General features: G+C 37.0%; 2 protein-coding genes across 2 annotated transcripts; one reads left to right on the top strand and one right to left on the bottom strand.

Moving 5' to 3' along the window:
• The first annotated feature begins 1082 nt into the window (after positions 1-1082).
• Positions 1083-17331, top strand: prnpb (prion protein b). The gene is made up of 3 exons (XM_032578299.1): positions 1083-1304; positions 2921-4138; positions 13906-17331. The coding sequence occupies exons 2-3, from the start codon at positions 2928-2930 to the stop codon at positions 14987-14989; spliced, it is 2295 nt and encodes a 764-aa protein (XP_032434190.1). The 5' UTR covers positions 1083-1304; positions 2921-2927; the 3' UTR covers positions 14990-17331.
• Positions 17332-17932: 601 nt separating this feature from the next.
• On the bottom strand, positions 17933-23807 carry sprn2 (shadow of prion protein 2). The gene is made up of 2 exons (XM_032577708.1): positions 21969-23807; positions 17933-19390 (listed from the first exon to the last, which is right to left on the bottom strand). Exon 2 carries the CDS (start codon positions 19375-19377, stop codon positions 18850-18852), a length of 528 nt encoding a protein of 175 aa, XP_032433599.1. The 5' UTR covers positions 19378-19390; positions 21969-23807; the 3' UTR covers positions 17933-18849.
• Positions 23808-23820: the final 13 nt, after the last annotated feature.

Here is a 23820-nt window from a genome sequence, read left to right as displayed (position 1 = left end):
TTGTTTTATTTCTGTTTTCTGCATCATGCCGTCATCTGTCTGGAAACTGTTGGCTCAGAAATGAAACTGTGGTCCAGATTATCTGACTTCAATCTCCCAAAACGACGACGAAACAGAATCCATGAAATTAAAGAAATCATACAACCCGTTACAACGCTTTGCTTCATTCATTTATTCAACTTTATTGGAGCTTCTCACCATCTAGTTTTTTATTTTTGTTTTCATTCACTCATTAAATATAGTTAATATAAAAACAGAAATTATACATGAAAATAATCAGAATAAATGAATGTAAAAAAATTCATGATTTTACTGTAGAGAAAACAAAAAATGGTTCAAGTTGCTGTTTATTTTATGACCTGTTAATGCAAAATTAGAATATCAAAAATAAATCTACATTTTTGTCATAATCTACATATTTTATGTTAATTTGCTAATTTTCCTTATTTTTTCTCACATTCAGATTCTGAGAAAATTAGAATAGGACAAATAAAATGATTTTTATTACACAAATGTCAACGCTCATAAGAGTGTCTGCTGCACTCGACGCTTGGTCAGCGCTCCTTTTGTTTGAATTTTCACCAGTCGTTTTCCTTCTACTCAACTTTCCATTAATTTGCTAGGAACCAGCATTCTTTACCAGGAAACCTTTGTTCCTGACCTTCCTTGTGGAGGATTTAAATTATTTATTGTGAAGCATAACGCAGCATTTCTGCAGCAGAAATTGGTTTTATGTGATAATTTATAATTTTTCAGAAGAGCAAAAGTTTCTGTTATAATTAACTGCATTTATCACAGAAATAAAACCCTGAAATGTGAAATGAAACTACGCTGTTTAAGGGTTTTACATTTGGAATTTACAAATTTACGTTAGTGATATATATTTACCGGTCCGTGTTTATTTATATTGTGGATGAAAACTTGGTGAAATACTGATTCAGCGGACCCATTTATTTTATTTTATTTCTTGACCAGCAGGGGGCAGAATTTACTAAACCATCTGCAGATGCGGATGGTTTTTAAAAGACGCTCAGATGATTTCTTCTTGTCTTTGGATGGAATCGCCCTAAAGTTTATGAAGAAACATCTGATTAAAGTTTTGATCCGGACAGATCACTTCATATTCTCTGTTAAAGATGTTGAACAAAAAGACGAATCTGTGCAAACGAATCTGCCTGGAAAACGGATTTCTGCCTCTTAATTTATTCACACTGGGTCACATCAGAGGCAGGAGGGGCTGAAACTTAAGGAGAGCAGAGGACGGACGGGAAACTGTTCTGTTTGCTGCCGTGCTGAGAGCTCAGGTCAGTATGTTTATCTCTGTTTTTATGGATGTTACAGACAGAAACAGGATATAATCAGGGTAAACTTTTCAACAGGACGAAGCTAACACTCTGCAGTGGATAATTCTCATTTTAGTTTACAACAACAAAACTGTATTTATGTAATCAGAGAATGTACAGGGTTTTACATTTATCTTGTTTTAAGTGCTTCAATGTAATGTTTTGAGCTTTTAAAACAACAAACTGCAAACAGGAGTGAAGCGTTGCTGCCTGTTGTTGATCTGGAGCTATTTTCAGCCTGACAGCTTCATGGTGGTGACAGGTGGGCCGAGCTGAAGCGGGCGGAGGCTTTAATCTGAGCATGCCTTTCATTTATTTTCCATTATTTTTACCAGACACACCAGTTTAATCAATCCTCAAACTAGAATAAAGTTGGATAAAAGAGAAAAGTTTATTTATACAAGGATTGAGGAATGTGTAAGAGCTGAGTGACCTTCAGAGAGATGCGTAAACCTTTTTACTCAAATTTTAATTGCGTTAAAAAAAGAAGATGATTTGCCGAATAAACAGGGAAGCTAAATCCAAGTTTTAAAGAAAAAATACAAGAAACAAACATTTCTCCAAGGTAATTTAATGATAATTACAGGTAAAGGTCCTTCAGGGTTTCCCTCAGCGTATTAAAAGCCTGGCGGGCCACCAGGCTTTACTTGTGCCCCCACCAGGCTTAGCATTGTTTATTTATTTTAGTTTTTTTTTTTCATGATTCCATTTTTTTAAGACTTTATAGTTGGTGTTTAGGTGTTAATCTTCCAGTTTTCCAATAATGCATAATTATGAGGTGATGTGTTAAAATTTTCTGTCAACTTTAAACATTTTTTTACCTCAAAAACATGGCGAGCGGCTGGATGAGTGACTGCTGGATGAAAACCCTGGTCCTTGATGAGAATGTTGAGTTAGAAAGATGTGAGAAAGTTCACATAAAGGTGTTCAAAGTGGGGTGCGGGGGCCATTTCTGGCCAAGGACTGATTTTTTTGTGGCCCCCCAACCACAATTCAAGAATAAATTAGGACAAACCTACAACTTTTAAATCAAAATGTTACAAAAATGTTAGATGCAAAACAAAGTGATTATCTTTTGAAGCTTTCCAGTTTCCTTCTGTTGTCATGGTAACTAAGACCACGTTTACTCGTTGTGGAAGTGGAATAATACTCTAAAGTCCATGTTGTTAAATCTTTTAATGGCTGTACTCTAAATGTTTCCAAATGACGCCTGACCTAAATCCTGTTTATATTGCTGAGAAATGACAAAAATATTTTTTCAGTTTTCTTCAACTGAGTCCAAAACAATAAGCAAACTGGATGCCTTTGACAAGGGAAATGTTTAAAAACCATTTTAAGTTTTGGATCTACAATCCCATTTCTACAAAAAATAATCAGATTATTTGGTTAATTAAAACAGGTCATGCTTATTTTATGTTTGAGTAGGTACAAAAAAATTAAAACAGTTTTGGTAATTTAAATTTTTTTCTGAGCTCACAATTTTGGCCCACAGCACAAAAAGTTTGGTTGGTTTTAATTGGGGAGGACTTGTTTGAAGAAAGAATGTTATGAAATTTCTTTTCTTTTACCGTTTGCAGAGTAAAGATGAAGCTTTTAGCCTTCCTGTGTCTGTCCGTTCTCTTAGCTCACATTCATCTCTCAGCGGCAGGCAAAATCAAACTGTCGAAGACTTTTAAGATGACAAAGATAAAAACTAATCTGGATGCCAAAACTAAACATTCAATCCTGAATAAGGCCAAAAATCCCACTTCAAATAAAGGAAGTTACCCTAAGCAACCAGAACGAGGCTATCCTCAGTACCCAGGAAGACAACCTCAATATCCAGCGAGAGGTTATCCTCAGTACCCAAACCAACATGGAGGTTCTCCTTACCATGGAAGCTACCCTCACTACCCACAGTATCCTGCCGGCCATTACCCAGCTCCCGGGTATGGGGGAGGTTATGGAAACTATCCAGGTAGCTACATCAACCACAACCCAAACAACAGGATCCTGAGCCCTCACTACGGTGGGAGTTTTGGATATGGTGGTTATGGAGGTGGGGGTGGTTCTCCCTTCTCTCACTCAGTTCAGAAAATGGGATTTTCTCCGTCTGATCAATCCAAAGGGTTCGGACGCAGTGCGGCAATGGCGGCGGATGGAAGGGTAATGATAGGAATGGCCCTGGGCTACGGATTAGGGAAGTTTCCCCGTCCCAATTTCCACTTCCACAACCCCCACCAGAGGCATTACTACAACTTCTACATGTACAGGCAATACGGTATGAAATCCTCTGACAGGAACGACTACAGCAGGGACTACAAGTTCAATCAACCACCTGAGGAATTTGACAAGTTCATGGCCTCCTGCATGAATAGGACGGACCTTCTGCTAGGAGAGAACCAGAGGTCAGAAACCAAACCACTGACCACCACAACAACAACAACTTCTGCAACTAACACAACTACTACCACAAGAAGCAACATCACTGCAGCGGAGAACGTCTCCTTCACCGAAAATTCAACCAACAACCCTCTCAATGAGTCTGATGTTACAAATCTGAATGTTTCACAGACTCTCCAGAACAACGAGACGGACGATGACACAGTCAGTATTGTGGAAATTGGCTACCCAGCGTTGATCAACCAGATGAAGATGAAAAGATGTACGGAGCTTTACGTCGTTCACTCTGAAAAACACTTGAAGAAAAATAAACAGTCTTCACCTCACAGTGGGAAAGAAAGCCTGCAGATGGGGCGGCAAGGGCTACTTTTTGTATTCATGAGCACAACTATGATGTCAATGCTGCACAATTAAAACCTCCACTGGGTAGAAAATGAAGTAGAAAAATAAAGATAAGGCAAGTTTGCAAACAAACTAATATTTTTTTAATTAATGGTCTTTACATTGCATTCTAGCATGACTTCTACCTTCTGGCTTCATGGTTCATTGTTTTTGCTCATGACAATGAACTTTAATTATGTCTAATTATCGCTACTGCTCCTCTGCAACATAAATCCTAACACAAAGCAGATCATGAATGACTAATTTTAGTGAGGACTAATGGAAGCTGAAGGCTATTTTCCTTCCTGTAGCCGCCAACTGCAGTCCAAGGCTAACACTCTACAACAGTCAACGCTAAAAACATGTTAGCTAAATATTTGTTTTAGCTGTTTTTTTTTTATTTCTTCCCCATCTACAACAGAGACACGGCTAAGAACGTGTTAGCTAGATGTTTGCATTTCTTCCCCCTCTTCAATAATGCCACCGCTAACATGTTAGCTAAAGATTTCTTTTAGCTGGGTTTTTTATTTCCTCCCCATCTCCAACAGAGCTAACAACATTATTGTTAGCATCTCCCCCAATAAACAAATTACAGCATCATTCAAGTGCGTTGTGTAAATGTTCTAAGTTAGTAGCTCCTCCAGTCGTCACAAGGAGGGCCGCAGTCTGGAAAAACTTCACTTCCCACTCTTATGACGCTGAACATCCGCTCAGAAGAGACAAACAAGAAATTTATCAGTTGTTGCTCTCTTGTTTCTCCAAACAGAAATCCTCCTGACTCCAAAAATGGCAGCAACTGGCTCACTCTGAGCACAGAAGCAGTTTTGCTCTGTCAGAGCGAACCGGGAAAGGAGAGGCCGGTCAGAACGCCTGGTTCATGAGCCAAACAGCTTAAAAAATAACATTTCCTCTCAAACAATATGATCACTGAGCGCGTTATCGGGATTAGTTTGCACTGTGCTGCTGACCGCACTCTGCTATGGTGACAAGTTGTGCAAACAGACTGAACTGCAGTTACAGAAATAAAATCATATCAGCAGAAATGTTAAGGCAAGATCACAGCAGAAAACAGTAAATATTAGGATTTATGTTGAATAGCCTTAGAATAGTATTGAAGAAATTATATATATTATCAAACATTTGCTATATTATACTTCATATTACTTTTATTGTTTCCTTTACCATAAACATTAATGATGTTGTGTTTGAATTGCTTTAATTCTGCTTCTGAGTATATTTCAAGGAGGCCACTGCAGGGGCGATTCTAGGATCTGACCTTTAACCCCCAGCAGGTCCAAGACCCATGAGAAGATACTCATTGGTGCGGTTTTCTAAATTTAACTGCTTATCTACATACATTCACAAACAAAATTAAGAGACATGTTGTCTATATATATATATATATATATATATATATATATATACAGGGAAACATTAGTATATATACCTGTATATATATATACTGTATATATATATGATAGTAGCTGGGGCATCTTGTCCCGAAAGCATGGTGCTGTGCATTCTTCCTCTTGCCCATATTTGGAAGACGCTGTGACAGAGCGCAGCTGGTTCGTTAGCGAGACAGGAAATCAGCAGTTACATTTATTTATTATTATTCCTCCCACAAACAGTGTAACTTTATTTAATTGGGTTTTAAATGTCTCTCAGCTATGAGGTTTCCAGGTCCAGCATAGACTCTTACTTTTAATGTGGTCATTTTTGTATAATAAAATAAACTGACTATCTTTGTCCAAAGGAACTTGTGAATTCAATAAACTGTATTTAATTTGCAACAGTGCCTCTGATCATTTTTACAAACTTATCTGTGTGATCTGGTAAAAAGAGGATTTAAGGTTCTCCACACAACAGAAACTGTACCCAAGGTCACACACACACACACACACACAGCATCATGGCTCCGCCCACTTTCATTCATGCTCAGCCTGGTGGAGTTACAGGATCTCAGAGGATAAATGTTCTGAAAGCTGGAAATGTTCTCCAATTAATAACGAAGAATTTATTAATCGATTTATTATTGAATCCTTTAAATTTGCAGAACCTTCTAGATGTCGAGGTGAAGATTTTTAAAATAATCCTTCATAATGAAACTGACCCACAGCATGATGGGGCAGAAGGCCCGGCATCGCCGTGGCAGAAGAAGAAGAGGCGGTGCTAAAGTAGAAGAAGAAAAGATCTGTATTTAGTAAAAAATAAAAAGTGACAAAACAATGCAACATTTAATATTTAAAAATTACAAAATCAGATGAACCAAATTACAGATTTATGTGGAAATATTGGTGCATTTTTGAAGACCAAATTTAAAATACTAAAAACTCAGAGTTGGGTAGTAGTAGTCAAAATTACTCAATTACATTGACTTACAAATTTTTGGGAAAAATATAATTTAGGAGTATTTTTCCTAATGCCTGATACCTGACTACGATACAAATTATCTTAATAAATACTGGAAACACAGCAAGCATCTACAGAACATAAAAGTTTCCTAACAAAGAAAATTGATATTTTTCTTTTATGCATAAGTTCCCCTCTGATTATTGAACATTTAACAACCTGAACTAAAGTCTGACCACATTCAGAGATTAAATCATAAACATAAATGGAGCAGCCAGACCCACTTACTTACATTTTTGTCAATCCAAAAAGAAAACCAATATATTAAATATTGACTTTATCTCATTTTATGTAGTTTCAAACAATCTGCCAGCATTTTATTGTCTTAAGTTCAAACTTGTTCATACATTTTTAGTGGAAAATTTTGCTTTGTGAATGTGGGTTTTTGTAGCACAAGAACTGTTTCATATCAGATTCTGCACAGATGAGGAGTGTACTGGTGAGACAGGATATAAAAGTAATCTTTCATCAAGAAATACTTTAATTTATTGGAATAATCCAGCAGAGGAAATTTTTTCAGTCACATTTCAGCTCTCCTGTGCCACCTGCTGGTTCAACCAGTCACTGCAGGTTAGATAGATAAATCTTTATTGTCATTGTCACAAGAACAACGAAATTTAAAAAGTGCCATCAGTCAGTGCATATGCTTAAAAACAAACAAACAAACAAAAAAACTGTCTCACAATTCACACACAATGTAAGAAATAACAAATAACTGGTAAAAAAAACAACTAATAAATAAGAACAGCCACATTCTCACATACATCATTCATGATGATTAATGGTTGTTTTTGATTGCATTTAGTTTTGTTATTGCTATCGGGTAGAAACTGTCTCTGAGACGGTTGGTTCTGGTTCTGGTTGCTCTGTATCTTCTGCCTGAAGGCAGCAGTGTGAACAGAGAAGGTCCGGGGTGAGAAGTGTCCTTTGTGATGTGTTGTGCTTTTCTTAGACAGCGGTCGCTGTGCAGGTCCTCCAGTGAGGGGAGAGGGCAGCCAATGATTTTTTGGGCTGTATTCACAACCCTTTGGAGAGCTTTCTTTTGAGCCGTAGTGCTGCTGTTATACCATACGCAGATACAGTAAGTCAGTATGCTCTCTATGGAGCACTTGTAGAAGGACACCAGCAGCTTCTCCTTGATGTTGTTCCTCCTGAGAACCCTCAGGAAGTACAGTCTTTGCTGGGCCTTTTTTATCAGCTCGAAGGTGTTCATGTTCCATGTGAGGCCCTGCTCAATGTGGACCCCCAGGAAACGGAAATCAGCTACTCTCTCCACACATTTTCCCCCAGTGGTTAGTGGTGTAATGTCCGTTTTTTTCCTCCTGTAATCTATTATGAGTTCTTTTGTCTTTGAGTTGTTGAGGAGCAGATTGTTCTCCCTGCACCACACCACCAGCCGCTCCACCTCACCCCTGTAGGCGGACTCGTCGCCTCCTGAGATGAGCCCCACCACTGTGGTGTCATCAGCAAACTTGATGATGGTGTTGCTGTGGTGGGCAGAGGTGCAGTCGTATGTGTACAGACAATAGAGCAGGGGGCTCAGCACACAGCCCTGTGGAGAGCCAGTACTAAGGCTGAGGGCAGTAGATGTATGTTTTCCCACCCTAACTCTCTGCTGTTAACGTTTCTTCAAACATCAGCACAGCAGGACTCCCTTTATACATCTTTTATTTTAATTTTATTGTCTTAAACTTTCAATATGTCTTCTTTGTTTTGAAGTGTTGGTATCTTGAGTCTTTTTTTGTGCTCTACTCAGAGGAACTACCCATTGCATCCTGGGAAGTGTAGTAGAAATGCATAAATCAGAGTTGATCAAAACATCAAAACAGTTGAGTAAAATATATCTGCCACATAGAAATCGGTCCTGACATGAAAGCACAGAGTAAACATGCCCAAAATATTAAATTTATTCTGGCTACAAACGTTTTTCTCAGATGTTTGATTCAAACATGACAGGAGGCTGTTCAATAATTGAAAAGGCTAATTATAAGGAGAGGAGCTGCGTTACACCAAACATCACCTGAGCGAAAATATTCCCAACTAGACGTGCGGCTGCAGCTGCAGGGCGAAAACTTTCAAGTTTCCAGTTCTCTCAACTCACAGCCTGACAGACAAACACCCAGAGACAGCAGAAAACAATTTCAACTTAACTATATCACATAAATGCAGAGAAAACTGAAGCCTGGCCTCCAATTTACAAGCTTTTATGCCTTTTTTAAGTAAATTTTTACAGGCCTTTTCATTTTTTGTGGTAGACTCTAAAGCAGTTCCTCTCCAGCTGACACCAGAGTAAGTGTAAATCACTTTTTACCAAAAGGGATTTTTATTTCCATCCATCCATACTTTATCTAGCACACTTCAAGTTGAGAGGGTGCTGGTACCCATCTCCAGGGGTCAAAGGGCAAGAGGAAGGGTACACACTGGACAGGTCACCAAACTGTGTTGCAGCCTCTCAGAAAGTGGGAACTGACATAGATTAAACCTATTTAATTAAATACATTTCAAAATGTGTACTTTAGTACTTTTACTGGAATAAAACAGTCCAACCTGCACTTTTAATAAAATATTTTTTCATACTAGAGATTACAGGACGACCAGCCGCCCAGAACCGACTGAGTGGACCGGGCCGTGGACCGGAGAACCCGGCAGAGGAGTGGATGCGCTTTCCACTGACAGTCGGGATTTAATTCTGAGGGGGAAAGTGAAAACAAAAAAAGAAAAGAGCTAGATAGATAATTTATATTAGTTATTGAAATAAATTAAATATTAGCATGAATGCCATTAACTTTAATAAAAGATGCAATGATGAAAAGATTATTGAACAGACAACTTCAATGACTTCTGAATATTACTTTATTGTCAAATGAATATTTTCTGGTAATATTACAATTTCATTCTCGTAATATTGCGACTTTATTCTTGTGTCATTTCGACTTCGTGATGGTGAAGTTCATGTTTATCTTATTTTATATCTGACCTCTCTCTCACACACACACGTCAAATATCTTATTACATACAACATGCTTAGGGTGTTTTTCTGGATAAATGCAGGTTTTAAATGTTGGTTCACAAGTTAACAGTTTTTGTTACTGTTTCAAATAAATCTACATTCCAAAACATTCTGTGTCTGTTGTCTTTAACTCGGTTTAAAGTATGTTTTATTTGTAGTGATGTGCAATCTGCATACTTTTTTCCTCTCTGAAACATTCATTACTTTTTGTAAACTTGAAATAAACAGAGTAACATAAACAAATTTGTTTACCTTAGATTTTTTTTGTCTGTTGGCAATGATGTACAGGAACTTCAACATACTTTTTTTGAAAACACTGTAGTCTTTTTTGTTATTTTTACCCTCATTATAATATTTTAAAGAATATTTTCAGATGTATTGTAATTGCAAGAAGGTCTTAATATCTCAATGCAGCGTTCATATTGTTTACTTTGTCAGTAATCATTGTGTAATGTTTCATTAACTCACTCATCCTCTGGGAGAAATGCATCGTCTGGATCTCATATGCTTCCTCTCTCGTTATGATTTTCGTGTATGATTACAAAACCACATTTCTGCCAGAAGCAGGATACATGAAGTCTCAAATGTTTATGCACTGTAAGTATCTGTCTGCGCCCAGAAGTGTTAGAGTTGTGAGTCTCTAACCGGTTAATGTGCAGTTCAGTTTTACCTCAGGTAGAGAGCTTTTCCATTGTGTGCTCTGTTCCTCACTATGGTGGGAAGTGAGCGCACGCAGCAGCTGTGGTCAACTCAGCAATCGAGGTTGTGGTGCTGACTTAAATAAATCCAGATATTTAATTTAGTCTTATAGAAATTCATTGCTGGCCCAAACATAAAGAGAAGGACTCAAATCAGTTGAGTATTTTGAGGTATATATAAATATGATTACATTCTGGCACTTTATTTTCTTAAATGTGCAGCCTTTTGGATTTAAGTAATGCTGCGTTTGCCACATTTCAGAAAGGAAAATAAGGGACGCCCACCAATACAAAAGTATTTGGTAAAAAAAAAAAAAAAAAAAAAAATCTACTCAAGTATATGAGTAACTGATCATAACACATGATTTAATATTTTAAATTCATGTTATCAGACAGTCAAAAGTAAGTTCTGTGCAAATTCTGGAATTTTAAAGACTAATACCAAAATATTTATACAAATAAGAAGCCTTATTTGTATAATTTTACCACGGGGGCCAGGACCGTCAGTGTTTTTTTCATGGAGGCCAATTAAAAAAGAAATCGCTCTGCTCTGTTTTAAAAACAATTCAAAACCAAATTACCGCTGTAGTTACCATTTATGACCACCAGATGGCAGAAATCGCCCTGCTCTGCTTTAAGAGTTATACAGTATACTGTATATTTTTGCCATAAACTCTCTCTCTCTACTGCCCTCCTGCGGTCACAAACTGGAATTACATACAAAAACCCGTCAGTCTAGTTTAACTAAAGATTAATAATAAAACTGTGAGTAATTATTAGCGAACAGAAGGACTGAGGCTCTGTGGAGCTGCTTCTAATTCCCACTTACAATGAAAACATTGATTTAAGGTCAAAAGAGGCAGAAGAAATGAAAATGAATAGGACACCCCTGTTTTAGAAGGTGAAGCTAAAGCTAAAGCGTCAGTCTGTGACGTTTTGACTAGACAGAATACTAAATCAGGATATCCGTGATGTCATTCTGACAAGTCGGAATGTTAATTTAAGATGTCATGTATATAAAATCCATCTAATTAAAGGTTTTCAGTTTTGCTTAGTCATTATTTGCTTTTAAGATATCTATTATTTAATTTTCACAAGCCAAAAATAAATATCGCCTATCTAAAAATATATTTAAGATATCTTGAATTATGGTGTTGTTCAAGATATCTTTAATGAGAATAATGACTTATCAAAACTAAAAATTATATATCTTGAATGTACTTTATGACTAGTGTTTCATTGTAGATATCTTGAATTGAAAACTCCATACAACTCAATGGTAAATCAGACATTTCTACTAGTCAGAGTGTCTGAAATAGATCTTGTGTATAGTCAAAATATAATTAGAAATATCTTAAATTAGTTATGTCTAATCATAAACCAATTTCACACATCAGAATGTAAGGGCGGTAAAACAGAATTTATGTTAAAGCGGCCTGCCATACTCCCCGTCATCATTTCATGGCTCTGGATGATGGAAAACAAACCAGGCTAAGCCCCGCCCACATCTTGTATCCAGGCGACCTACATCCTATGTGCGCGAGGCATTACGTCAGCGGCAAACGTCTCTCCAGGCCGACTCAACGTTCAGAGGAGGTGACCGGGCGGCGGGAGGCTTTCTGAGCGGAAAATAAGGCGAGAAGAGGGAAACCGAGGCGCCGACATTCAGGGTAAGGTTTCGGTTAAACTAGCCGCACACTTCTGGGTTACTTCCGGGAAACAAGCCGCACTTTTTTTTACATACGCTGACATGGACTTTACTGATAAACTGCTGCTGACTTATTCGCTCGTGAATTAAATGTAGGGTCTGTATGCGCCATCTTAATGGAAAATAGACGAGTTATTATAAAATCAGTGGAAACGGTCATGTCAGAAGAAGCTTTATTTGATATCTGTGTAATTTAATAAGAAATTGCCCTTTGGCTTGCAGTAGACGATGCAAAACGACCTTACTGGACCTGTAGCTGCGTCAGTGTATGTTTTGGTAAATGAATTTTCTTATTAAAAACCATTATGAAAAACAAAATAGCAGTTTTTTTTTTACTTTTGCTTTTTAAGACGGAAAATTACACAGAAATTAAATATTGTTGCTCCGTTTTTCAGAGTGGAAATCTTAGCTTTGACTTATATTAAGCAATAAAGACTTTTAATCATTCACAAAAAGAAACACATTTTCTCCACACGTTATTTTTCTTCCTTTCTTTAGAAAGTACATGATACAAAATACATATTCACAAATCATAATATCACAAACAACAAGCTAAGTTCTGAATAAAATAGGCAGAAACACAAAAATACTTCTTTTAATTTTAAGTTTCACTCAAAGTAATATAAATATTTTGAAGTGGTTCAGTCAAACCCTAACGTAATTGTCAAAATTACAATGGAAACATGCAAAAAGCTGTTTAACAAATAGGGTTTGGTTGCTGTAATGACAGCTTTTTCAGTGGAAGGTTGTAGATAATTACCAACATGGCACTTTAAAATAAAATGTAAATAAAAATCTTTAAAAGCAAACAGTGAAAATGCTGAGTCAGGGGCAGACGTCTCAATTCTGTATCAGATTTCATGTAGCCTATTGCTTTATTGACTAACGAGGAAGTAAAATTAAGCTAACATTAAAGTAATTAAATACCAGGTAAATAACAGCAGAGTCATATCAATGTCATTATTGGCACAAATTATGATAAATTCAGATTTTATTGCAGGTGTATTATCTCACTCCTGCAATTGAGAAAACCCGGCATGTAATTTGAGTAAATTTAATCAGTTGTGGCAATAAAAAAAAGTTAAAAAGAAACTATACCCACTGGTGCCACTATTATTGGTACTGTTAATGCTTTGTGCCCTCCACTTTTTACATTGAGACTGCAGTCAGTCTTCTCTTGGAGAAGGTTGGAAAATAAAGTGAAAGAGATTGTTTATTATTCCTCTTTGCATAATCTCAGAATACTTGGTATCTGAGGCCCTTTCAGCTCATGCTGCAGGTTTTCTACATTATTGAGGTCAACACATTGTCAAACACATTGTCAGTGTGAGGAAAAATCTATATATAAAAAATTATAATACAGTATTTACATGAAATATAGAGTCTGCACTTTTGTCCATTGACTGCAAGAACTACCTTTCACTCCAGCATGGATTAAAGGTGTATAGAAATGAATAGATGGATTATAATGTTGTTTACATTGAGAACACTGAAAAAATACATGCTTGCTTTTTACGTCTTGATCTTTCTGACTTCCCATTTGGGTTCCCTGCCCTTGCTAATGGATTTTAAAGCCCAGCAGTCAGACAAAGGCAGAAGAACGATGGAGGAGGAGAGGGGAAAACATCAACTTCATTGGATCAGCACACTGCTCATTTTCTGTTCGTGTTGAGCCATTAGTTGCCACACGAAGAGAAAGCCAGTAGTGGCTTATAAGCACCCAGATATTGATGGGCTGAAATTGTGAAGTTAGCCTGTTTGTCACAGAAAACCCCACTTTATTACCTTTTCTTTTATAAAGCCTCAGATTGGATTAAAATAAAAAAATTCACCAGATTTAATCAGAAAACATACTGATTCTGATCCCCAACGCCTTTCTCTGTGCATTTTTAAGAAAAACAACTTGTGATGCATTTTTCATACTATCCAAATAATCTTTTCACATATTTGCTTGTATTTCCTTTTCTGTAGTGTGAAGATGCAGCTTAAGTCTTCTCTACTGTGCCTTCTTTTGTTTCACTTTCCTTTCCTATTGGCCAAAAGAGGTGGAAGCTTAGGGAAGGGCCTTGGTGGAAGAAAGGGGTCCACACCCAGCCGAAGTGGCACTAGCAGCAACACATGGTACAAAAGCAATCAGGGCTCCAATACTCAGGGTGGACAACCCAAACAGCCAAAACAAAGCAACCAGGGAGGATACCCAGGTGGTTACCCCAGGCAGCAGGGTGGAGGCTACTACAACCCTTATGGAGGAATGGGGTCACCATATAGCAACAGAGGGTACCCAGGTGGATACATCAATGCCAACCCAAATAATAAAATTTTAAGCCCTCGCTATGGTGGCAGCTTTGGCTACGGAGGGTATGGCTCCAGGGGTGGCTCTCCATTTTCCCAGTCAGTCCAGGGAATGGGTTTCTTCCCTAACAGAAACTCCAGAGGGTTTGGGCGCTCAGCAATGATAGCAGCGGGTGGAGGGGCTGTGGCGGGGATGGCCCTGGGTTACGGATTGGGAAGGTTCCCCCGGCCCGATTTTCATTTTCACAACGCCCAACAAGAGTACTACTACAACCACTACATGTACAGGAAATATGGTACCCGTTCAACTGACGCCAACGACTACAGCAGAGACTATCGCTTCAATACTCCCTCAGGAAACTACGACGACTTCATGGACGACTGCATGAAGAGAATTGACCTGTCTGCAGAGAGTCAAAAGCCACTAAGTAAACCAACCAGCAGGACCCCAAGTAGAGCGTCCACCCCTTTAACCAACAACACGACAAACACCACCACACCTTCAAGTCCATCGTCACAGGAATCCAGCAGTGCTGAAGACGACGACACAGTCAGCATAGTAGAGATTGGCTATCCGGCACTGATCGAGCAGCTAAAGGTCAGGAAGTGCTTGGAGCGATACATGGTTAACTCTGATCAATACTTAGTGAGACAGAATGGAGGAGCTCAGGCGCTGACGTTGGGCCTGCCGGGGGTTTTATCTGCAGCCTTTGCTACAACATTGATGATAATTAATAGCAACATAATAATGTTGCTGCACTGACAGCATTTGCAGGGTAAATCAGTTGAGATTTTGCCATCCTCCTCTCTACCTGGAAGAATATTAAAACATGGAAGTAGAAAAAAGCTTCTTTTACATTGCAAAAACAGTCTTACCAAGTATTTTTGTCTAGTATGGAGAAAAATGTGTCAGTAAAATAATCGACCAGTGGAACTAATCCTTTTTTAAAATCTGTATTAAGAAATATTGACTTAAAGCAAGCTCCTATATCTTGCTGAAGAGTTACCCGTAAGTAAATTTAGTCTTATTTCAAATTTTCTATGATATTTGCACTAGAAACTATACAAAATACTTGGTAAAATTTTGTGCTTTTGCAGTAATACAGGCTTTTTAACCAACAAGGCATGAAACACCATGAGATTCACATGGTATGATAATGTTACCAATGTATAGATATTTATTGCTACTTCATATATATAGTAATATTCTTTCTGCTGTGTCTTTATGGAGTAACACGCCTATGTAGTCGCTCTACAGAATGCCACTCAGAACTTGATGACTGGTGATCCTTTTGTTTCCTTGATATGACTGCCCAGAATGTCCTGACCAAACTTGTGAATAAGAGTGTTTTCACACCTTATAGTCCAGGAGACTCGGTTCGATTGGTGACCAAAATTGCAACATTTGTTAAATTTTCATCCACACTGTGTCAAAGGAACTACACCGTTTGACAAACCTGTTTGCCGCCTCGCCTGTGGTGGCGCTGCACCAGGAACCACTGAAGGAGACATGAGTGGAAACAAAACGGAAACAAAAATGAAGTGGAGTCAAATTTTAGCAGTTGTAGGGTTTCTCTTTAGTCTTTGGTAAAAGCCCACTAGATATTTCTCCCACTATTGCTAGAGTCGTGCATTTATTTCGGTTGTATTTACCCAGAATGCCCTGCGCTGTAGTTCGTTTCCTGCTTTTGGAGCTGACTCCAGTCTGCTTGGTGAACCGCGCTAGAGTTCACTTCAATTGAACCAAGGCCGAGGTTTGTAGGCAGACCTACAGAGTTTGATTGTGCGTTCACACCAACTCAAACAAACTGGACTCAAACAAACTGGACTTAGTAGTCAAACTACCTAGACTTTGATTAGAGCGTCACTCTATGAAAAAGCTTGCTATATTTAACCAACGGACAAATTTGTATCATTCTTGACTTGAATTTATGGGCCACACACAATCAGTCCAGGACTACAATTGGCCCCTGAGCCACACTTTGGACACCTCTGGGTTAGAGTTTCCTGAATCTTCTGCTTGCTATGGATGAAGATGATTATGAAGTAATTGTGGGAAATTTTAGCTTTAAGAGAAAAAGCCACAGTGAATTATGGCTCACAAAGAAGATTTCAAATACACCACAACTTTTAAAATAATATATTCTTTAACAACTTTTTAATTTGGTTTTAACAATTGACTGTAAAGTTTTATTATTTATACAAAAGTTGCTTCATTTTGGGACCAAGGCTGAAATTGTTACAAATGTCTTGCACCAGTAATATACCCATGTTGCCTTTCTCTTTGTATAATAAAAACAATTTGTACTTTGATTTTTATTTTTAAATTTTTGTTAATCTAAACTGATTCAGGGCAAAATTCACCATTTCAGTTTAGTATTTTGAGTGTTTTTAAACGTAGCTGCGTCTGCCTCTGACTTTCAGGGCTTTTTATATCAGGATTTCCTCCAGATCACGATAGAAATGTCTTTATCAAGGAGAATTAGTTTTAATACATTTCTGATTATCACCTGTTTATATCTCGTAGTGTCCAACATGGCAACAGTAACCTGTGATTGGTGGTTTATTGGGCTTTTTTTTATTTAAGTCTGAATGTTTTTGTATTTTTTTTAATCAGTGCAGAAACTGAAGACACTGTGTAAGGTTATCTCAATTTATTCAGTAACAGGAAATACACCTTCATATCAGTTTGTTTTCTGTTTTTTACATAACTCGTTGGAAAAAACAAAACCCAATGAAACTTTAATAGAAGAATGTACCCTCAGCTCATTGTTTTGAATGTGAATGTATCTTCATTAATGACCAAATGTGTTTGTTTTGTGCAAAGTATCAGAAATGTAAACATTTTATGTCTGTGATTTTAAATGTATTGGTAAATGTATTTGTTGTCAATGCTATGATAAAAACAATGCAGCCAACGCCATAATTTAGGTTACAAAGGGGTAAATTCAGACTCTTTTTAACACATCAGTCCATATCCTGTGGCCACTAGAAGGCGCTGTCACACAGAAACATTTAATGTAAACATTTTCTTATTCTGCTGATAAATGTCCTGCTCTTAGTGTTTGTCTTCTCTAATAAACTTAACTTCTAGTGATTCCCTGATTTATTATCTGCATGATGAGAATTTGTCTTTGATTTTCTATTTGTAAATAAATATAACTTAAATGCACAAAGGTGGAAAGGTGAATAAAGTCCAGAGCAACACATGAATTAACTGCATGATTGTTAAGGTTTTATGGTGATAAATCACAAGAATTTAAATTATTTTCAAAAGCTCCTAAAATAATTATAACAATTTCTAATGTCTAGAATCTTATCAAAGATATCTTCAAAAAAATAATTAATTACTGAAATTAAATTCTCAACAGTATTCTGATTTATTAAGGGGCAGCTGTTGTTTTATCTGCTCAACAATAAACACACTAAAAAATAAATAAAACCTGGAAAAAAATTTCAAATGTTTTGGGTAATCAATTGTTTTCTAATTTGTTGACCAAATTTTTACTATTCTTTACTTGTAGTCTTGGGTCAAACAAAATAATTTCAAGGGTCACAAATGGCCCTCGGACCACAATTTGGTCAACACTCCTATGTACCCCCCTTCTCCCCCCCATTCAAATATTTGCAATTAAATATATCTGAGTAAAAAAAACAATTTATTTTTTAGTGTGCGAAAGAATAAAAATCAGAACAATTTTCTTTATTTTTTTATTAATGTTACACAGCGAAACAAGAAAATACATGTAGACATTTATAAACAAATATATATACAAATAAATCTGCAAAAGTAGGACACTAACATTCAAGATGAATGAGAACGAGCCCTTAAATTATTTATTAGTACTTTAACTGAGTAAAACACTCTTAATATGAGCCAAATACTCAAAATATGAACTGTATGCAGATGAATCAACTGAATCATTACTATAAATAATTTAAGATGTACATTAACCAGTGATATAAAGAGTGTAGCTGCTTTTAAATGCTCTCCTATGATGATGTCGTGAGGTAGGTTGATCACAAATCTGTGTCAATATTTCACTAATGTTGAAAAACACAATTTCACAATTGAGATGTTTCCATTAAATAAGAAACAATTTAAATCACATGTGAATAAGTTTGTTCATAAATCATTAAAAAACACCTGCGCCATTATCATTTAACTCCTTCCTGTTGTCTTCTTAATGGGGTTCGCCAGTCGCAATATCCGGTTGTCTTGATGCTAATAAAGTTTTTCCGCTGCAGTTTTGTTAAAATAAACCAATTTTGATACGGCCAAAGTTACCCACTTCATCTTAGAGCTGAAACTTAAATTGGTGTGTTTCCTTAAAGTTAATTTATTTTCAAAATATCAAAACCATTATATGGTCAATGGGAACCCAGCTAAAGTGGGATGCAGTGGCAACAGTTCATAAATAAAATGGGTTCAGAGATGCTGAAGAGGATTTTTCTCTCATTCTGATGGATGATGTCATGTTGGGACTTCCTCCTTTTGGATGAATCAGGAACGCTGATGACAATCTTCAAGGGCTGGAGATGAAATTTTAAGACGTTCCTCTTTATTCTCAGGATGAATTTGTTGATTTACTTTTGTTTTGAATCTCAGCTCGGCCTCCAGGTCTACATGACACCCACCCAGTTTCCCAGCAACAGGGAGGTTATAAAGCCAATCACAACCACTATGCTGTTGTAGATGGGCCCACTGGACGCTGCAGCGTAGTACTCCATGTCTCCAGAACCCTCAGGCTCATAGCCGGGCCTTGGACGGTAGCCGCCTCCGAACTGAGGTCCATAACCCCCATAGCCACCATAACCGCCATATCCCCCATAACCTCCGTACCCCCCGTACCCGTATCCATTCCCGGGTCGGCTCAGGGCTGACCCAACCATTGCTCCTCCTATTGCCCCTGCAGCTGCCGCTCCGGCTATTTTGCCCGCACTCGGACCACTTCTCTGGACTTGGACAGGTGCGGGTCTGTAGGACTGACCGCCCCATCCACGGCTGTAGCCGCCGCCACCGATTCCTCCTCCTACGCCCCGACCGAATCCACCGCCTCCGCGACCGCGACGCGCCTCAGAGCTGGGCAGCAGGGTGCAAAGCAGCAGCAGACAGAGGGACATGGTGACGGGGAGCTTCTGCGGGTTCATCTTGGTCTGTCAGCTGCGTAAATAACAATAAAGAAGGAAAACGGAAAATCAATCAGGTGTATAAACCTGTGCTCCATTGGCTTCAGCAAGTCACCATAAGCTAAAGAGAAAACAAGCTTTAAAGGGGGATTTATTGTGCAAAATTCACATTTTTCACCTTTTTATACTTCCATTTGGGCCTCTATTGCTTCTAAAATCAGTCCAAGTACGTAAAATACACTGCCCAGCTGTTTTTGTCAATAAGTTAGTGTTTTCTGGTGTCTGGAAAATGAGCCAAGGAACCCAAGCTGAGCTCAAGGTCATTTGGTCAGCTGGTTTTACCACTATGCGCTGTACAATGGCTGCTGGAAAACACAAGTGTTTTGTTATTAACTGTCCATGCAGAAACCACTTCCTGCATTCCTGTTGGTTGTACAGGAGGCTCTACGTCTGCTTTTCAAAGACGTATAGATGCATAATTGCGCCTGTGTTTGCAGCCATTTTCACATGAATTGGGGGACGTGGCCAGCAGCAGTTTACACACACTTCATTCTGAAAGGATAGTGCTTAAATAATTTTAACTTTACGTTGATAAGTTGAATAGAATTAGCAATATGGAGCTAAAAATAGAGTTGTATACATTTAAGCTATGCTAAGCTAAAAAGGCTAATTGTTACTAGAGAAAATAGCTTGTGCCCTAAGTCAATGTAACAAACAAACCTACTGAATAGTTTTCGCCTGCTAAATAGATCCAGGTGTTTATTTGGGTAAATATTTAGATGATATTGTAGTTTTAGTGTGCCACCAGTCTGGCCCCCCTAAGGAAAAAAATCTCGACACGGCCTTGTCTTTTTGGCAAAATAACAAAATATGGGGCACTAATAATAAAGGCTTTACTATAAATCCATAAATAATATCTTGGGCCATACGCTATACACTGTAAAAAATGAGTAAAAGTTTCAGAGGGACATTTTTTCATCCAGAGGTCAAAAAGGACGGATGCTGTAACACCACCCAGTGTCTGTTTGTGTATGTCCCTGATTTTAAATACCAGATTGCCTGTTAAAGACACGAGACTTATCAATAGTAAAATGTATTTATTTTTCTGTTTTAAATGGATTTATTTTAAAATAATGTAAAGGTAATTAAAATGCAAGGAGTTTTTTCTAGGTACTTTCATGTAGGCATTTATACTCGTAACCTCTTCACAAATAATGACACAATGTAACTAATATAATAACTAATGTAACTAATATCTGATAATAGACTGTAGATTAGTTTTTTTTAAATTTCATTTTCTATAAAATTAGAATCTTCCATTGAAGAAATTGTATTGAACCCAAAAACAAGTTAAAACAAATTATTGTGGTGTTATATTTTTGTTTCGAAGAGTTAAGTTGCTTCTGTGGTTTAAACCAAATGTGTTTTGCTGGATTGAAGGCAAAAATATCTCTTAGTGCTGTATAAGTTGCTGACCTCTGACATCAACAGTCCCTAAAAAAAGAGTAATGTTTAAGAAATAAAATCTTCCTGAATTCCTAAATGTACATTTATCATTAAAGTAAAAATCTGAAGCACTTTATTTTCAATTTAGAAACTTTTGCATGTATAATTTGATCAAATTAAGATGGATCTTCATATTGAGTCATCCTAATAAATCACATTATGACTTTAGAACATGTCTGGCGGGGTTTTCTTGCGCAAATTGTTCATATGCAACCAGGAAAATAATACGTGCATCTTTAGTTTGGACCTTTGAAGACCTAAAGAAAAGCGCTTTTAATCCCGCTTTGACAAACACGTCTTATATAAGCAGACAATGGAGCTAACGTGAGATCAGAGCGCTTTCATAATCTCTGTGTCCTTTTAATTTGGATCTGGCAGATTAAGTCCGTCTTTGGATGAGTGGGAGGAGGCCACTGGCCCGGTAAACCACTGTATGAGACATCACTGAGCAGATATCACAGCTACTTTTAGAGTATTTATACTGAGAATAAGGAAAATAAACTGGGCACACGGTAATTTGGAGGAATGCATGCAAATAAAAAAATGTGACAGATCAAATTAAAAGAGAAAATTAACAGATGAAGTAAATATTTGTGGAGAAGAATCTAATATCACTGCTACAACACACAAATAGAATATATTTATACCTTAAAGTAGGATAAACAGAAGTTATATCATGTTATATAACTTGTTAATTTAATTAAATCAATAACAAATAGTAATTTAGGGCTAAAATAACAGAAATATTTGTACTTTTTTGCTTATTCTGACTGCTTCTGCTTTTATATCACACTTATTAAGTATTACCTTAACAAATAAATGAAATTCATCTTTAATCTGTCGTTTTATGATGTGTTTGAGCTATAAATACTGGGCCACTTACTTCAGGAATAATCCAGACTGAGATTAAAGCTCCTGCAACTCACATTGATGAAGAAGATAAATCAAATTGTTTGCAGCTTGTAAGAAATATCTCTGTGTCTCACAATGATAAATAATGCAAAAATGTAAGAAATTATAACAGGGGAAGTTGTTTTAACTCTATATTTCCATAACTGCTTACATGTAGAAGTAAATTAGGTTGGATGAATAATATTTAAGCTCACCTGTTAGTTGTGGTAAAATCTCGGTTCAGACGTCGCTCTTTGTTTCTGGAGACTTTCGCCCGACTGACGCTCCTCTGACCGTCTGAAGGAAAGTATGAATCACAGCCAGCCTGTTATCCTCCTAACAATCTCCGTCAGGTGGACCGGTACCGCTGATGCTCATTGGCCGGGCGAGCGGTAAGCTGCTGGAACGACGACGTCGCTCTTAAATACCTGCGAGAGCAACTGAGGCAAAGTTTGTTTCTAATTCGGTCTAATTTAATAAACCTCTTAGAGAAGAAACTGGAACGAGACTCAGCTCTCCTGAAGGTTCCACTCTGACTTGGTTTCTATCTTTTCTGATAATGACGCAATGATAATGTACTCTGGTGTAAAAATCTATTGGACCTCTTAATGATTTCTTCAACTTTCTCTCAAAAGCAGACCTGGATTAACTTATTAAACCTTGCTAATCATAGCAAGCATTTTCAAATCCTGTTCTTGTCTCTGAGAATAGACAAGAAAATAAAAACCAGTGGAATCCTCAAAAGGTTTGTAAATTTTACTGTTTCCACAAAACCCTTTTTATGTTTTGGATCTATAACGATTTCAATGATCCACTGCCCTCAAAATGACTAAAATATTCAACATATAGTTTATTATTGAGCAGATTTAGAAATTTTTAAATAAAAAAAAAAATTGACTATATGATTTTGACAAATGTGGTGCAAACTAGATGATCTGAAACATTTAATTGTACCAAAAAGCAACACAATAAATTATATTATAATCATTAACTTGAACAAAACAATTACACAATGTGAACAAATTTTCCAAAGACAGAATTTTATTAAATAATATCACTGTAAAAAACAAAACAAACAAAAAAAAACCCCTAATTTTTGAAAGGGTAAAATGACGTCTTCACATTCACAAGCCTTGAAAGTCGACTGTATGTTTTGTAAAAGACAATACAGAGAAGTCACTGAAAATATAAACATGCGCGCTTTCACAGAAACTCTGCAGGGTGCCATCCGCGGAAAAATGTTAAAGACGCGACAAACATACGCAAAGTGCTGCTCATTTGGAGACAAACGTTGCTGCTTTTAATGCTCATTTAAAACATTTCAGACATTCTCCTTTAAAGATCAACAAAATAATTCACAGCTTTAATTTTTTGTTGTTGTGCTTTTTTGACTAAATCTTTTGCTGATCATGAAGAAAATCCCACAAGCTGTCACCTTTGGCCCTTTTTTTAAAAATCAGGTTACAAATCATGATACAAATCGTAAGAATTGTAACCGTCTGTTTAAAAAAAAACAAGCAGGTCATTCAAACATTTACCAAAAAAATCAGCTAACAGTCAGCCTGCGTCTGTCGGTAGGAACAAAATCTGTAGATAAAAATTTACTAATTAGCAATTATTCTGGTTTTTTAAAATACTGAAAAAATCAAAGTGTAAATAAAATGAGCTAGACTTTTAGAAGAAGGCAAATAATAACATAAAATCTGTAACACCGGTTTGTTTTCCCTTTGAAACAAGTTGAACATGTAAATCAGCTTCATGATTTTAGTTTTGGACGTAAATGTCAGTCAGATCACCTGGTTTACAATCTTGGCAGCTGCTGGTTGTAGTTAAAATATACTTGTGTTTTGCAAAAGTATTCACACCCATAGAACTTTTCCATATTTTGTTATGTTGCAACCTTAAACTTCAGTGAATTTTACAGGGATTTTATGTGACAGATCAACATAAAAATTAATTGTAAAGTGGAGAAAAATTGTATGTTTAAAAAATGTTTTACAAACAAAATTGAAAAGTGCGTGTTCATGATGAAGACCAAGAAACATAGAAGACTGAACATGGGAAAAA

Source organism: Xiphophorus hellerii, chromosome 12 (genome assembly GCF_003331165.1).
Source record: "Xiphophorus hellerii strain 12219 chromosome 12, Xiphophorus_hellerii-4.1, whole genome shotgun sequence".
Lineage (NCBI taxonomy): Eukaryota > Metazoa > Chordata > Actinopteri > Cyprinodontiformes > Poeciliidae > Xiphophorus > Xiphophorus hellerii.
Note: the sequence above shows the minus strand (reverse complement) of the source record. Positions and strands in the feature narration are given on the sequence as shown.